The sequence below is a fragment of the Podarcis cretensis genome (assembly GCF_951804945.1).
Source record: "Podarcis cretensis genome assembly, chromosome: 14".
In the NCBI taxonomy this organism is placed as follows: Eukaryota; Metazoa; Chordata; class Lepidosauria; order Squamata; family Lacertidae; genus Podarcis; species Podarcis cretensis.
The window spans coordinates 17331726-17347624 of NC_137183.1; the positions used below are offsets into that span (position 1 = coordinate 17331726).

General features: G+C 45.8%; 1 protein-coding gene across 1 annotated transcript in view; it reads left to right on the forward strand.

Annotated features, from left to right (window-relative positions):
• ADAMTSL3 (ADAMTS like 3) overlaps positions 1-15899 on the forward strand; it is a 283673-nt gene that overhangs the window by 191893 nt on the left and 75881 nt on the right. The window contains exons 10-11 of the mRNA XM_079954170.1: positions 2156-2294; positions 8204-8254. Coding sequence (XP_079810296.1) covers positions 2156-2294; positions 8204-8254 — 190 coding nt within the window. The remainder of the gene's footprint in view (positions 1-2155; positions 2295-8203; positions 8255-15899) is intronic.

The following is a 15899-nucleotide window of genomic DNA, read 5'->3' on the forward strand; positions in this document are numbered from 1 at the left end:
CAAGTTGCATGTTTCAAAGGCAAACTGGAAATGTAGCTAGTGTTTTGGGGAAGGCATAGTGAGCGTTTAATTTTACACAATGTGCTTCAGAATGCTTCCCAGTAGTCTTTATGATAGCTTTAAAAGACCGGCAGGTATTTGTATTTCTGTATCATAGATGGGGGTAAGGTGAAGCAGAGGTAGCAGTAGTTTGTCTACGGCAGAACTCTGCGTTCACCACAAGGTACAGTGCTACCTTGGTTCTCAAACTTAATCCGTTCCACTCCTGAAACCGTTTGAAAACCAAGGCATGGCTTCCGATTAGCTGCAGGAGCTTCCTGCACTCAATCGGAAGCCACAGAAGCTGCGTCGGATGTTCAGCTTCCAAAAAACGTCCGCAAACCAGAACACTTACTTTCGGATTTACGGTGTTCAGGGGTCAATTTGTTCTACAACTGAGCCATTTGGGGACCAAGGTACCACTGTAATGTTTGATTTATTTAATGGGAAATTGTGTGTCACTTAACTGTACATAAAACCTCTAAGTGGTTTACGAAGAGTATAAAAATACACATCAGCATTGTCAATAAAAGTCAGTGTTAAAGACAAATTCATTTGGAAAGCAAATTGAATTAAAACAATAGTTTAAAACAGGCACCCCCAAACGTGACCCACCAGATGTTTTGGGACTACAGTTCCCATCATCCCTGACCACTGGTCCTTTTAGCTAGGGATGATGGGAGTTGTAGTCCCCAAACATCTGGAGGGCTGAGTTTGGGGATGTCTGGTTTAAAATGTAAGCTGAAATTGCAAATTAAAATACACAACAGCTTTACATGTCTGGCTTGGATTAGAGTTGTGGTGCACAGAGGGCTATAGAGGGAAATGGAAGGCAGGGCATTTCCATTCCACGAACTTCATTACAGTTATAGAAGGAAATTTAGGATGCTAGCCAATACCCTTTTTAAAAAAAGTAGTGGTGACTGATCAGGGCACTGTTGCAGGCAAGGGAACGGGATAATTGTTCAAAATGTCCTCTCCCCGGTCCTTCTGAGTTACTGCTGCAGCTGCAGCTGCTGCTGCTCTTTAATGGATCTGCAGGGACCGTAAAGGCTTGTCCGTCACAAGTGTGCCATAGAGTTTGCAAATCTGCTCATCTGTCCAAAGGTTTGCGACCTTTCCAGTGACGAGTGTTTGGCCTGTGTGCCGTAGTTGGCGCATTTGGGGTCGATAACAGGCAGCTGGGGGTTTTTTTTGAAACTCGCATCTCTGTTGGCCGAGAGAGCGCTGGCCTCAGTCGATTGAAATGAGTCCTCTTGAGTCATTGGGCTCAGCTGCCGAGGAGTTATGAAATGTTTATGAACATTCCCAGCCCTCGGAAGGCTTGAAAGTTGTCATCGCACAAGGCCTTATAGGCACACGGGGATGTGTGCTGTTGGAGGGGAGAGGTGCAGCAAGAAAAGATGGCGTTACCAAAGTGTTAGCTGACCGATGGAGACTATGCGAGAATGTTTGCGTGTGCGTAGAAGAGGGATGCAAATGCACTTTGCAAATAGTGTGTATGTTCACAGGGGGCATTACGAGTGAAGGTAGAAGTGTGGAGTTGGGGGCACATGTGAGAATGGAGGAGGAAGGGTCACAGAACACACAAATCTATCCATACAGTGGTACTTCGGGTTACATACGCTTCAGGTTACAGACTCCGCTAACCCAGAAATAGTGCTTCAGGTTAAGAACTTTGCTTCAGGATAAGAACAGAAATTGGGCTCCGGTGACGCGGCGGCAGCAGGAGGCCCCATTAGCTAAAGTGGTGTTTCAGGTTAAGAACAGTTTCAGGTTAAGAACGGACCTCCTGAACGAATTAAGTACTTAACCCGAGGTACCACTGTATATCCTTGGTTGCTGAACATCTTGGAACTGGTACGTTTCGGCTCCCGAACGACTGAAAACCAGAAATGAGTGTTCAGGTTTTCAAACGATTTTCGGAAGCCGAATGTCCAGCGTGGTTTCTGATTGGCTGCAGGACGCTCTTGCAGCCAATCGGAAGCCGCGCCTTGGTTTTTGAACAGTTCCGGGTGTCAAACGGACTCCCGGAACGCATTCTGTTCGAGAACCAAGGTACGACTGTATGTTGGTTTCCACTGAAATGCAATGCATATTCCTCTCCCCAATGTAGGTTACCAGCTGAACTCTGCAGAGTGTGTGGATATCCGTTCAAAGCGTGTGGTGCCAGATCAGTACTGCCACTACTATCCTGAAAATAAGAAACCAAAGCCTAAGCTGAAGGAATGCAATATGGATCCCTGCCCTTCAAGGTTTGTATTGCCAATTTATAAATGGATGGGTGGATCCCAGTCGGTGCACTGGGGAGCCTGTGTCAGTGGTGGAGGGAAGGTTTTGCTTTTCAGTGAAGAAAGGAATAGTGACCACCAGTATTATTTTTGCACACACCCACCCCGTGAATTGGTTCATTTGACTGAGTGGGTGCTGTGATTCTGTCTGTATAACCTGGAAATTGAACTTACTATTCTTGGGCAGAGGTAGCCCTCCAGATGCTTCAGGGCTACAAGTCCCATCCTGGCTATGCTTGCTGGGGGTGATGGGAGTTGTAGTTCAGCAGCATTCGGAAGGCACCATATTCGCCACTGCTGTTCTTGAACAAGAAGGGCTGAGCCAAAAGTTCTTGTCATTATTGGTAGGGAAAGAAGGGATAATTTAAGCAGATCGCTTTCAGGTGAAGATTATATATGCACAAATTTATTTATATTTGGAACATATTTGTCGAAACCATAGCAACCCATGAATCAGTGTATATTTGAGGGAAACAGTAAGTTCTTCCATTTTCATATACGTTATATGGTTCTGTAATCTTAATTATATATTTTTTGTAATAATTGTTTAGGGTTGCCATATTTCAAAGAGGATGCCATGATGGCCATTCAAAGCAAATGAATGAAATCTGTCCCAATTTTTACCCCGGAAAAAGAGGATGTGTCCCGGAAAAAGAAGACACATGGCAACCCTATTTATTGTTGTCTTCTTCTGCCTTTTTAAAATGGTTTATGAATTCTTTTTCTTTTAACTCGTAATATTCTGAATTTTTTCAAAAGATGGAAATTAGACTCTGAAATTAACAAGGCTAAATAGTTTATCTGATTTGGAGTTGGATAGATAAAGCTAACTCCCATATACAGTGGTGCCCCGCAAGACGAACGCCTCGCAAGACGAAAAACCCGCTAGACGAAAGGGTTTTCCGTTTTGGAGGTGCTTCGCAAAACGAATTTCCCTATGGGCTTGCTTCGCAAGACAAAATGTCTTGCGAGTTTTTCCGACTTTTTTTCCTTCCCCCCCCTTTTTTCTAAGCCGCTTATCTGCTTATCCGCTAAGCTGATAAGCCGCTAAAAGCCGCTAAGCCGCTAATAGGGCTAATCCGCTAAGCCATCAATGGGCTTGCTTCGCAAGACGAAAAAACCGCTAGACAAAGAGAATCGCGGAACGGATTCTTTTCGTCTTGCGAGGCAAGAGTGGGGGAGGAAGGGGTATCCATATTTTTCACAAACAGAGCAATTGTTGTGCATTGTATGTCTGTTTCTCTGACACTGGCTGCCTGAGTGGAAGTGTTTCAGCTTTTACCACAGTCTGGAAGTCGCCTTCCTTAGACTTGGGAAAATTTGCTTGATTTGGAGGCAAATTAGTAACCTTTGCTGGCTATGAATGCTGGAGAAAAGGCGAAATACTTTGAATTTTGTTTTAATTACTGGGATTAAAGTTGGTGATTATATCAGGATTTTGGGGAAGAAGAAGAAAACTGACTCATGGTTTGATGATAGATATTTCTGGAATGCTACGTGTGAAACGAAGGGAGCATTGGCTAACATGCAAGAGGCCAGAGTAACTCATTATTTGGAAGCTTTCATTGAATTAAGCAAAGGGTGTAAAGAATTGCAGCAACGCTTTCACTAGCTCCGGATGTTTCCAAGAGAATGCAGAGCCAGCTGGAGAAAATGTTAGCCAAACAATTAAGAAAGTGGTCAGTTCATTCTGCCTTTGCTTTAACATTTTTCAGCTGTGAAGCACAGCTTTCAGGTAATACGAATATCAAAGGTCTACTGATTCCATTCAGAATCAATACGTGAGGAGGGTATTCTTTGTACAAAACAGAACACCATCTTTCTTGTTATGATCCAAAGCTAGTCTGTCAAAGTTGTCATCTTCACTGAATACCAGGATGGTAACATTATTAAAGGATAAAAATATTCTATGGAAATAGCCAGAAGCTTTCAAAGTTAGCACTGATTTATATCCCAGACAGTGACTGAGTTAAATCAGTCACTAAGTGAACCGCTGTGATAGGATCCTCATGTGAATTTTTTTAAATTTTGTTTTGTTTTGTTAATGCAGGCAGAATAGTAAGCTTTGGAAGTGGTTAGGCAGCATATTTTGGATTTAGATGTTCATGACTTGTTGGCAGAGATTAATCCTCAAAGAACTTCGCCCTCCTCCCCAAGCCACTATATATAACAAAACTTACATACTTGACCTAGCTAGTTTTCTAGTTGTGGTTTTTGTCTATTAAAAATGAATGAGTCAAATCCCATATGGCTGACTGGCAACACAACTTAGAATAAACGGTGAATGGAAAATGTCAGATTGTAGGGGGCTTTCAATTTTGTTGTTAAAGAGTTGAGTTAAATTATAAATGGGTGGGAGCTTGTCTTTTCTGTACTGAATGCTATAGGGGTTTTTTTATATAGTATTATTGTTGCAAAAGGCATTGGATATTGTACTGGATTGTGTTTGCTTACATCATAATTTGTATGATGTACTATTATATGACTATATAATTATATTATATCTGAAGAAGTGTGCATGCACACGAAAGCACATACCAATAACAAACTTAGTTGGTCTCTAAGGTGCTACTGGAAGGAATTTTTAAATTTTGTTTCGACTATGGCAAACCAACATGGCTACCTACCTGTAACTATTATATGACTGATAGCCTTTGGTTAAGCCAAGAGTAACCAACCTGGTATCTTCGAGACATTTGGGACAACAACTCCCATCAGCCCCAGACAACATGCCCTAGAGTCAAGGATGAGAGAGTTGTAGCCTATAATAATAATAATTATTATTATTTATATGCCACCCATCTGACAGGGTTTTCCCAGCCACAAAATATTAACAACACAATAAAACCCCAATCATTAAAAGCTTTCCTGAACAGGGCTGCCTTCAGATGTCTTCTAAAACTCAGATAGTTTATTTCCTTGACATCTGATGGGAGGGCATTCCACACGGCGGGTGCCACTACCGAGAAGGCCCTCTGCTTGGTTCCCTGTATCACCATTTCTGGAAGTTACCATGTTGACTGTCCCCAGACTAAACAATGAAGATCTGTAGGGCTGGGCTGTGGGCTGCTGCCTGAGGTGAGCCATGAGTTGGGAGTCAGAAGCTGCATGTCAATCCAAGAATCAGGGTCAAAAAACAAGCCAGATTTCAGGACCAAATGATAACCAGGATTACAGGGGCACTCGGAGCTCAGGAAGACCTTGGTGCTCACGCAAGGCTCAACTGAAAAAAAGAAGAAGCCCTCCTCCTTTCCCAAAACGACCCACTGACCAGCCTGGGTGGGCAGAGTCAGTCTGCAGGCATAGGCAAACTCGGCCCTCCAGATGTTTTGGGACTACAACTCCCATGGTCCCTAGCTAACAGGACCAGTGGTCAGGGATGATGGGAATTGTAGTCCCAAAACATATGGAGAGCCAAGTTTGCCTGTGCCTGGTCCAGGGTCTGAAGGTACTTTACTGTTATAGTTCAGCAGTTTACCACACAGGGCAGCTGCACACAGATGTAGTAGCTCTTGACAATGGCAATGTTTCTGGAATTTCTCTGAGCATGTCACATACATGCACAAACTGCATTTAGTGCATCCTTAACTCCCACCGTCTGCTCAGGATAATATGAATGTCCAGCTCCAAGAGGCATAGAGTGATGAGTGCATCCAATATCATTGCTTGGGATTCCTTAATTTTTTTTAAAAGGCACACATCAACCCCTCTGAAGTCACACCAGTGGCCCCCAGTTTGGGAATCATTGATCTACCTGAAGCCAGCATCTCACATGCATTCCTTTCCTTTTAGACACTCATCAGTCAACGCTTTCATTTTTTTTTTCCTCCAGTGAAACAAAATGAATGCAATGCAAAAGGAAAGGAAAGATGCTTGTGGTGCAAAGACCACACGGTGCCGTTGCCAAGTTCCTAAAGGCTGCTGCTGCAGCGTACATAGACCATATTGAGTTGCACAATGACATTTAAGGCACGCTGGCTGTTGGATCGTCTGGTGCTGTTTCCTGGCTCTGCTAAAGTATCTTAAAATAACACTACAGTATCTAGCCCAGAACCTCACATTAAAATGCCAGCTGGCAGACCTGGAGATATATCCAAAGGAGAAAAAGGAAACGCTCTCGGTGGATTTCATTTCCTATAACTAAACTGTCCTGTTTCCTCTAATCCCAGCCGAACGTAATCATCGATAGCGACCCCCTCGGAAGCATAGATGCTCAAAGCTCACCAGGCCTGTTTCTGCAGACCCACTCTGGCAAAACTTAGATCATAAAAGGTTACAGAACCTTCTGGAAGTAGGATGGGAGCTTTATAAGTAGGGGGGAACATGTAATACGAGTACTTTCCATTAATATCAGCGCTATAAAAGCAAAGGCGCTAAGATGCTATGGGGTGAATGTTCTGCTTTGTTTCTCGTTCCTCCTCCTTGTGGGTGTCAGGGCCCAGCCAGGGTTGTGGGCAGGTTGGCCCAAATCCATAGCTGTATATGCTCTCCCGTTGAGGCCCCAGAGGTCAGTTGCTGGAGGTGGAGATGAGGTCTTGAGCTGGAGTAGCTGGCAGAGGCTACTTCTTTTTTGACCAGTAGGGTAGACATGTGACCTACTTGTTATGTACTGAGTTGAATAGGATTCAGAGTGCAGCAGTCTGATTGGTCCTAGAACAATGCAGCAGTCTGATTGGTCTGCAGGAGCCACCCAATCCAGCTCCAGATGAAAGTGAATCCACAACCTGATTGGTCTACAGGAGAATTCCGGAATTAGCCAATCACGTGCAGCCCATTGTGTAAATAATGTATATAAAGCAGATACTTTGGGGGAACATTCATTTTCCTCCTCCCACTATGAGCTGAATAAAGAGCATGAAATCCAGCACTCACCTGGAAGGTGTCCTCTGTTTGAAGAGCTGTCCTGGTCCATTCTTGACTTAAGGATCAAGAAACCCTCAGAAGGGAGAGCAAGAGGAGCAGTGAAATAGTTGTCTATTAACAGTTAACAGCAATGGACAGCAGACTGAGCAGAGCACTCGGTCTTCTGCCCTGAGGGTTGAGATGAATTGCATTTCTGTTTAAGTTGTGCTTCTCATTTCCACATTTGCATATAATAAGCTCATGCCATTTGTATGCAGATATGTGTTCACTTGTGTCCTCTTTGGGTACTGCATTTTCTCTTTTCTGGCATAGAGTAGATTGCCACCATTTTAACCTGAAAATGGCAGGAGGTTATGTTCCTACATCTTATCCCAGGCCTGTGCAGTCTCGAGGTTTTGCACATTCCTGTTTTCTGTCCTCAAAGAAGGCTTTGAGGCTTGATCGTCTGCAGTTCCTGATAGCCTAGGATTAATACAGGGTAGATTACAGAGACTGGGGATGGATCTACAAACAGGGGGAAAAAACGCTATAAAGAAGTCAAATGAAATCGTCATAACAAAAGGAAAAAAACCTATGTAAAATCGCATAGAAAAGTTTTGTGCTCTACAGTGCCATCTGGTGTTGCATGTTTATAATGCACTTAAAATGCTGGGGGTTTTTTGTTTTTATTTTTTTACTAATGTAGCTTAGTCCTGGGAGAACAGCTCCCTGCCCCAAAGGGCATACAGTCTAAAAATAGTAGCAAGGGAGACAACAGAGTAAGAGAAGAATTATGTGATTATTTCAGATAGCACATACTTAGGCTTAGTTACAGTAGGATGCTTGAGAACAAACCGGTTCAGTTGATAAGATCTGAATGGGTTCAATAGGTAGCACGAGGGATACCCACCTCACAAACTAGTTGTTTCCAGAAATTCTGATGGGTGTTCAAATGAATATATTCATGACACAAAGAAAAGCCTATCCTGGTGTTCCGCAAATAACTTTGCAAATGCTTGTCTTGTTCACAGTGACGGATTCAAGGAAATCATGCCTTACGACCACTTCCAGCCACTTCCTCGGTATGTATGGCCTCTGTTGAGATTAGCCTTCCATTAATAATATAATACAGTGTACCGTACTTTTCCGTGTATAAGACGAGGGATTTTTACTCAAAAATGATGTTAAAAAACGGGGGGTTTCTTATACACAGATAGTGCGTGGGGGGGGGACACGGGAGATTGGTCGCAGGCGTGAGTAGGAGCTTGTCAGTGGCGATTTTGTGGGTGATTGGTGGCTGCGTCAAGTGCTGCTTTGGATTGGTTGCTGCTTCGGAAAAACTGGGTGGGTGATTGGTTGCTGCGGCAAAGGTTGCTCTGGATTGGCTGCCACTTCGGCGATTGGGCGTGTGATTACCGCCTGCTGTTTTTGAGCGGGCAGACGCATGTTGTCATTGGCGACATGAGTGATTGTCAGCATTTCTCAGTTGGGTTAGTGATTTTCGGCATCCCCTCCCCCAAAGGAAGCTCAACAACTCTGGGCCATCTCTCTCCCCCCCCCCCCCCGCCCCACATTTTCTTAAATTTGAGTCCCCCAAAATAGGGGGCATCTTATACACGGGGGCGTGTTATACACGGAAAAATACGGTAATTAGTTTGTATCATTTGTTCAGATGCCTGCCTACCCAAGATGAAGACTAGCAGTAACTGTTTGCCATAGATGGCATGACTGAGCTTGACAGCCCATGACGTTGAGTTCTTGAGATAAGTTCGCACCAAAGCACATGGCACTTAAAGAGCGCGACCTGCCACTAATGCACTTTCCCGCTTCAAGTGCATGGGCTCCATTAGTAAGTTATGTGCAAGATAGCAATTGTTGAGGATAGTGTATCAATCAGCTAAATAAAGCCAAGTCCTAGCAAAGGGATTTAAAAAACCAACACTCCAGACTCAACACTGCAGATGTGTTCAGTGAGACCAAGTCTGGAGAGGGTTGATGGACAGAGGGCGTTCCAAACCACCATCACTCTCAGAGAATTTAAGGTAGTATGATTCTTCATTGCCAAATAGTTTGTGGACTCCTCTCACTGTTCTCTCTGTTTATGGGTTTTGTGGGGTTTTCCAACACTTGTGACAAGGGACGCAGGTGGTGCTATGTGTTAAACCACAGAGCCTAGTGCTTGCCGATCGGAAGGTTGGCGGTTCAAATCCCCGTGACGGGGGGAGCTCCTGTTGCTCGGTCCCTGCTCCTGCCAACCTAGCAGTTTGAAAGCACGTCAAAGTGCAAGTAGATAAATAGGTACCGCTCCGGCGGGAAGGTAAACAGCGTTTCCGTGCGCTGCTCTGGTTCGCCAGAAGTGGCTTAGTCATGCTGGCCACATGACCCGGAAGCTGTACGCCGGCTCCCTCGGCCAATAAAGCGAGATGAGCGCCACAACCCCAGAGTCATCCGTGACTGGACCTAATGGTCAGGGGTCCCTTTACCTTTACCAACACTTGTGATAACAGCCATAAAGACTAAATGAACAAACAAATACCTCATCCCCAAATGTTCCAGCGCTGGAAATATTAGGTTTGGTTAAGTGTGGGGAATTTTTGGCTTTCCAGATGTTGCTGAACTTCAACTCCCATCAGCCCTAGCAAGCATCGCCAATGGCTAGGAATGATGGGAGTCATAGTTAGTAACATCTAGAGGCTCCCAACACTTGACCTAAGATGTGCCCATTTGTTTATTTGGGCCCCACCTATATTTTAAGGGACGCAGGTGGCGCTGTGGGTTACATCCTCAGCGCCTAGGACTTGCCGATCGAAAGGTCGGCGGTTCGAATCCCTGCGGCGGGGTGCGCTCCCGCTGCTCGGTCCCAGCGCCTGCCAACCTAGCAGTTCGAAAGCACCTCCGGGTGCAAGTAGATAAATAGGGACCGCTTACCAGCGGGAAGGTAAACGGCGTTTCCGTGTGCGGCTCTGGCTCGCCAGAGCAGCGATGTCACGCTGGCCACGTGACCCGGAAGTGTCTCCGGACAGCGCTGGCCCCTGGCCTCTTAAGTGAGATGGGCGCACAACCCCAGAGTCTGTCAAGACTGGCCCGTACGGGCAGGGGTACCTTTACCTTTACCTATATTTTGGGTTAAAGTGGGTTTTGCAGGGGGTGGGGGTTGAGCATCGCGAAAACCTGCATAACCTTTGAACAAGCAGTAGTTGGAGGAGTGTGCATGCCTCTGTTGGCAAATGCATACTCATATAAAGCACTCATTTGAACTGTGTTGTCTGAAACGAGCTCAGGAATATTTTAATGACCCAGCCATGTAGGCAGAGACCGACTTGTATGGCTTTTTCCACCTATCAGCAAATAAGCAGCTCTCATGTGACTGAGAGAATATCAGAATGCCTTTTTTCCACTTTCCAGCCTAAGGCACACTTAATTTTTCTCTTCATTGGGGATGGAGATGTGGCTCTCCAGATGTTGCTGGACTTCCAACTCCCATCAGCAATATGACAACATGACCAGTAGTTGAGGATAATGGGAGTTGTTATTGGTAACCTCTCGGTTGGACTACTACAGTATGTGGGGTTGCCTTTGGGGTTGGTCTGGAGGCTGCAGCTGGTGCAGAATGTGGCAGCTGGATTGCTTGTAGGGGCAAACTATCACCAGCATATAACATCTTGCTTGTGGGATTTGCACTGATTGCCAGTCTGCTATTGGGCCAAATTCAAGATGTTGGTATGAATATACAACTCCTCATACAGCTCAGGTTAATTGAGCAACCACCTTAAACCTTCTATTCCCAATAGATCCCTGAAGTCTTCAGGAAAATTTATTCTACAAGTTCCAAAGATCTCAGAAGCCCACTCTATAGTACCTCTGAGCAGGGCTTTTAGCATGGTGGCCCCTTTCTTGTGGAATAGTATACCTGTTGTGATACAATAGGCACCCAGTTCCTGCCCTTTCCAGCAACAATTGAAGACAGTTCCTCCCAGCTGAATAAATGGTTCTTTGCTCTGAGTGTCTATTTTGCATTGTTTTAGTTTTGTTTTAAATGTACCAGCTGGTTTTTCCTGTTTTTATTGTACATTATCTTGAGATGACTGTGTAGGTGATAGATAATGATAGCACAAATAATATAATCAAAGAGCATCTGTAGGTTGCCCATCTCTGTCCTACATGGTGACCCATTAAGTTTTATCCTGTATCAAGAGTTCACTACAGCTCCAAGCCAGCTCCAAGGATCAGGTTTCTAGAGTTGAGTGTAGGTTATACTACTGTGGCTTCTTCCTTCCTCTACTGACACATATTACTCTTCTGATTCAAGTATTGATTCTCCACTATCACCTTCTGTGCTTCGAGCAAACTTGGTGGAGGGTTACTAAGTTTATCAATTTCAGCATGGACTCAGCACCTTCTCTTAAACAAATAATAATGTTTGTTTCTTTAGGCTTTGGCTGAACAGAAACAGTGGCTTTGTGGTTGCTGTAGGGGCCAACCAGTCTGCACTCTGCACAGCCAGCTGGGGTGGTGGACAGGAAGTAGCTTTTGGGCTGTTGCAACGGGTAGCCAATCAGTACTCTGCACAGTCAGAATCAAAGGAACCAGTCACTCCTGGACTCAGTTTCACTTTGAAAGTTCTGCCCCTGAAGGAGTGGCTTGAGATTCATAGGAGATTCACTCCTCTGCCCTTAACATTCCGACTTGAGCTCTTTCCTCCAACCCTTGCGATGCAGAGAATAGGAAGTCTCCCCCACCCCCGATGCATGTGTTTCCTTGTATGGACTCTGTGGCACCTGCTGTGTTCACACACAGCAGAAGTTAAGACAAGGCGCTTAACCCGAGCTTGGCAGGGAAGTAGTAGAGCACATGCGCTGCATGCAGACAGTCTCAGGTTATTCCCCAACATCTTGGCTGGGAGGCGCGCTCACAAACACCCCAAAACCCTGGAGAGGCTCTGCCAATCATCGTAGACATCTGTGAGCTAAATGGACCACTGCTCTGACTTGGTTAAAGGTAGCTTCCTGTGACTTCGCTCGCTGTTTCTTGAGCACCAGTCATCTATAAATAGTAGGGCCATATGCAAGCTTCCTTTATGACCGTCTAGTGCACTGTGTTGCCTTCGTTAGTCAAATGAGAAGCCTGGGGCAGAGAGCGGTGGGAGTCCAGTGAGCTGAGCTGTGGCTCAAGTTGTAAATGCACTCCCGGACTGTTTTAACAGATGGAGCAATCTTTTGAAAGAAGGAGGTGGGAAATCACCAGGATAAATGTTCCCCCACCTCTGTACACACACACACACACACACACACCCTACCTTTGAAGGCTTTTGGAATGGTTCCCGCATAGTTCAGGCTTGCAGGAGTGTTGAGGGATCCCTTGACAGACGCAGACTCTGGAAAGTATCTATCAAACTGCCTGGCCCACTAGGCCCCTTGTCCCACCTGGAACTGACTCCTAGGAATATGGGACGAGGGAGTGTATTTTAAATTGCTGAGATAAAGAAAAACAGCTGTAAAAATGTACGCCATAAACACTTCCTGCAGCTAGCATCACATAAGGCGCTTTTGCATTGTGGCATATACAAATCCGTGGACCGCTAATCTCACTCGACAGTTAAATGTACTTTACATCCCGATGATTATTATTTTAAAAACAAGTAACTTTTTAGCACTTAATGCAGTGCTTTAAAGTGTTCAGCGTGCTGCTTGTGCACCACCCCAGACAACAGCAATGTGTGCAAACGGCTGTCAAAAAGCATTTTCCATCAGTTCTCCAAATGAGTAAGCTAGAAAGTGAAACTCTGCAAAATAGGTCTGTATTATTGTTCCCACATGGCAGGTGGAGCAGGAAGGGGAGGCGCTGGAGCTGAAAGAAGGGGGTCTGGCTAAGGGGGACTTTTCCAAGTCTAAGATCCACATTCCCTTGTGGGCAACCTTTTTTTGGGGGGGGGGTCTCATGCCAGTGGTTAGAGGGAGCATAGCAAGAGAGAGTGGGGCAACTGCATGGAAGCCACAGATTTCTCAACACATTAGGACAGGGAAGGGCAACCTGTGGCCTACTAGACATTGTTGAATGCCAACTCCCATCAGGCCCTGCCAGCATGGCCAATGGCCAGGAAGGATGGGAGTTCGATCCAAACATCATCTGGAGGGAGTCATGTTCCCCACCCCTGCATTAAGACAAGGTGATTGCTCATGTTGTCACAACATTGTGGTGGTTGTTTAGATTTATGCAGTAATGTGTTTTCAGTGTATGCTTTGAAATGTAATTATTAGCAACATGACGGGACATACTCAGGGCTGCTGTCAGCACTCCGTACCCTTTGGGCAGCTCCTGGGGCCAGACTGCCAAGCAGGGCCCACAGATGCTGGTGTTTGCCTTAGCTTCACTGTGCCACCTGCTTAGGCCTTGCCATTCGTGAGTTTGTGTGGTGGCTGGGCCTGCAAATCCACCCACCATTTTGTCTCAGTGTCAGGCCTATGCCCCTATAAAGCCCTGCCGCATTGCTCTCAGACACAGCTGGGGTTGCTTGTATTCTTGGCCTGGGCTTCTAAAGGCAGTCCTGAACCAGCACCTTGGTCCTTGTCCAAGGTCCTGAGCTCTCCTTGCTTTGCCTCCTGCCCTGTTCTAGAGCAGTGTTTCCCAACCTTGTGCCTCCAGCTGTTTTTGGACTACAATTCCCATCATCCCTTGCCACTGGTCTTGCTAGTCAGGGATGATGGGAGTTGTAGTTCAAAAACAGCTGGAGGCACAAGGTTGGGAAACACTGTTCTAGAGCCTGGGCCTGCTCACCTCCCTTTGGTTTGATGACTACCTTCTCCTGGTGGTCGACACCGCTGTGGATCAGGACTGAGCCAGCCCTTTACATGCTTACATTTGTGAAAATGTGCACACAGGAACGTTCTGTTGGGGACCAGGAATTGCTGTGGTGCAGAACTGTGCATTACGGATTGAATCCAGCTAACATAGTAGACCTGTTGAAATTAATGGACCCAAGCTAGTTGTGTCCATTAATTTCAATGAGTAGACTCTGCTTAGGACTAACTTTGGCCGCAACCTGATGTATTTATTTTATTTTACTTATTAAAATCATTTGCAAGCTTCCCTTCATTGATACAGATACCAGGGCAGGGTACAAAGCATTAAAACAGCCATGACCGCAAACAACAATAAACCATAAAACAGCTCATCAAACTAAAAGGGCAGCTTAAAAATCAACAGAGCAGGTTAGCCAGTCAGTCAAATAAAACCTTTGCCAAATATGGCTTAACCTGGCACCAAATGGATAATGCCCATGCCAGTGACTTAGAAATGTGTGTTCGAAGAAGGATGGGGTTGCTGCCCCAAATGACAGCCCTGTGTTAACATCTCCACTTCTCCCTCCATGATGTGCAAGGTAGCTTACCCTATTTCCTGATTTCATTACTCTGTGCCTTTGCTTGCTTGCTTGAACAATCTAAAGACCACCTTTCTGCTAAAGCTCCCTCCGCAGTCAGTGGAAGAGTCCAACAGAACAATTTATAATTAACAAACCAGCATCGCTTACCAATTAAAGGTGTACACCAGCAATAAGAAACCAGAGCAAAGCAAGTAAAAATGCAGACTAAAATCCCAGGAGAATAAAAGCATCCCAGGGTGACAGCCAGTGTTAGTCCTACTCTGAGCAGACCCAGTGAAATTAATGGGTATGACTAACTTATGTCCATTGACTTCAGTGGGTCTACTCTGCGTATTGGATACAACCCCCAATGTCCTTGTGGACCACACTGCACAGCTCAGACACTATTGCGGAACAGAGGTAGACTTCCCTACTTATTCCCTATTTTGCTGGCTTCCTGCCACTGATGGAGCCAGGGCAAGTCACAGCGTAATGGTGTTAAAGGTAAAGGTAAAGGTACCCCTGCCCGTACGGGCCAGTCTTGACAGACTCTGGGGTTGTGCGCCCATCTCACTTAAGAGGCCAGGGGCCAGCGCTGTCCGGAGACACTTCCGGGTCACGTGGCCAGCGTGACATCGCTGCTCTGGCGAGCCAGAGCTGCACACGGAAACGCCGTTTACCTTCCCGCTGGTAAGCGGCCCCTATTTATCTACTTGCACCCGGAGGTGCTTTCGAACTGCTAGGTTGGCAGGCGCTGGGACCGAGCAGCGGGAGCGCACCCCGCCGCAGGGATTCGAACCGCCGACCTTTCGATCGGCAAGTCCTAGGCGCTGAGGCTTTAACCCACAGCGCCACCTGCGTCCCTAAATGGTGTTAGGTAATGGTGTTAGGTCCAAGGTAACTCGTAGGTCACACTGCAGTGGGGGGGGGCACTCACAATGGGGCTGGGTTTTTTCCAGCAGCAACCCCCTGGGATTTTTCAAATCATGCGCTTCTGTTCCACAGCTCCCCGTTGAACACCCCCTACAGAATTTTGCTCCTGTGCAACACGTTGAGTGGCCTTTTTGCTACTACGCTGTGCTAGCTCTCGCAGTAGATTAGCTCTGGAACTAGACATCCTTTAGTGTGTTATATATTACATCAATCGTTCCTTTGGGTTAAGCGGCATGAAAGGAGAGCAGCAGATGAGCACATTTATCAGGGGCGATGGTGAAATCATTAGCTATCTGCTTCATGCTGCCTGGTTTTGATCATGTAAGTTTGGTTTAAATGTCAACGCTCGGCGTACAATAAGTTTCACGTTTGGTTTGTGTATAAGGTGATTAATTTGCTCTGAGCGGGGAGTTGCGTGAATTATTTCAGGCAGG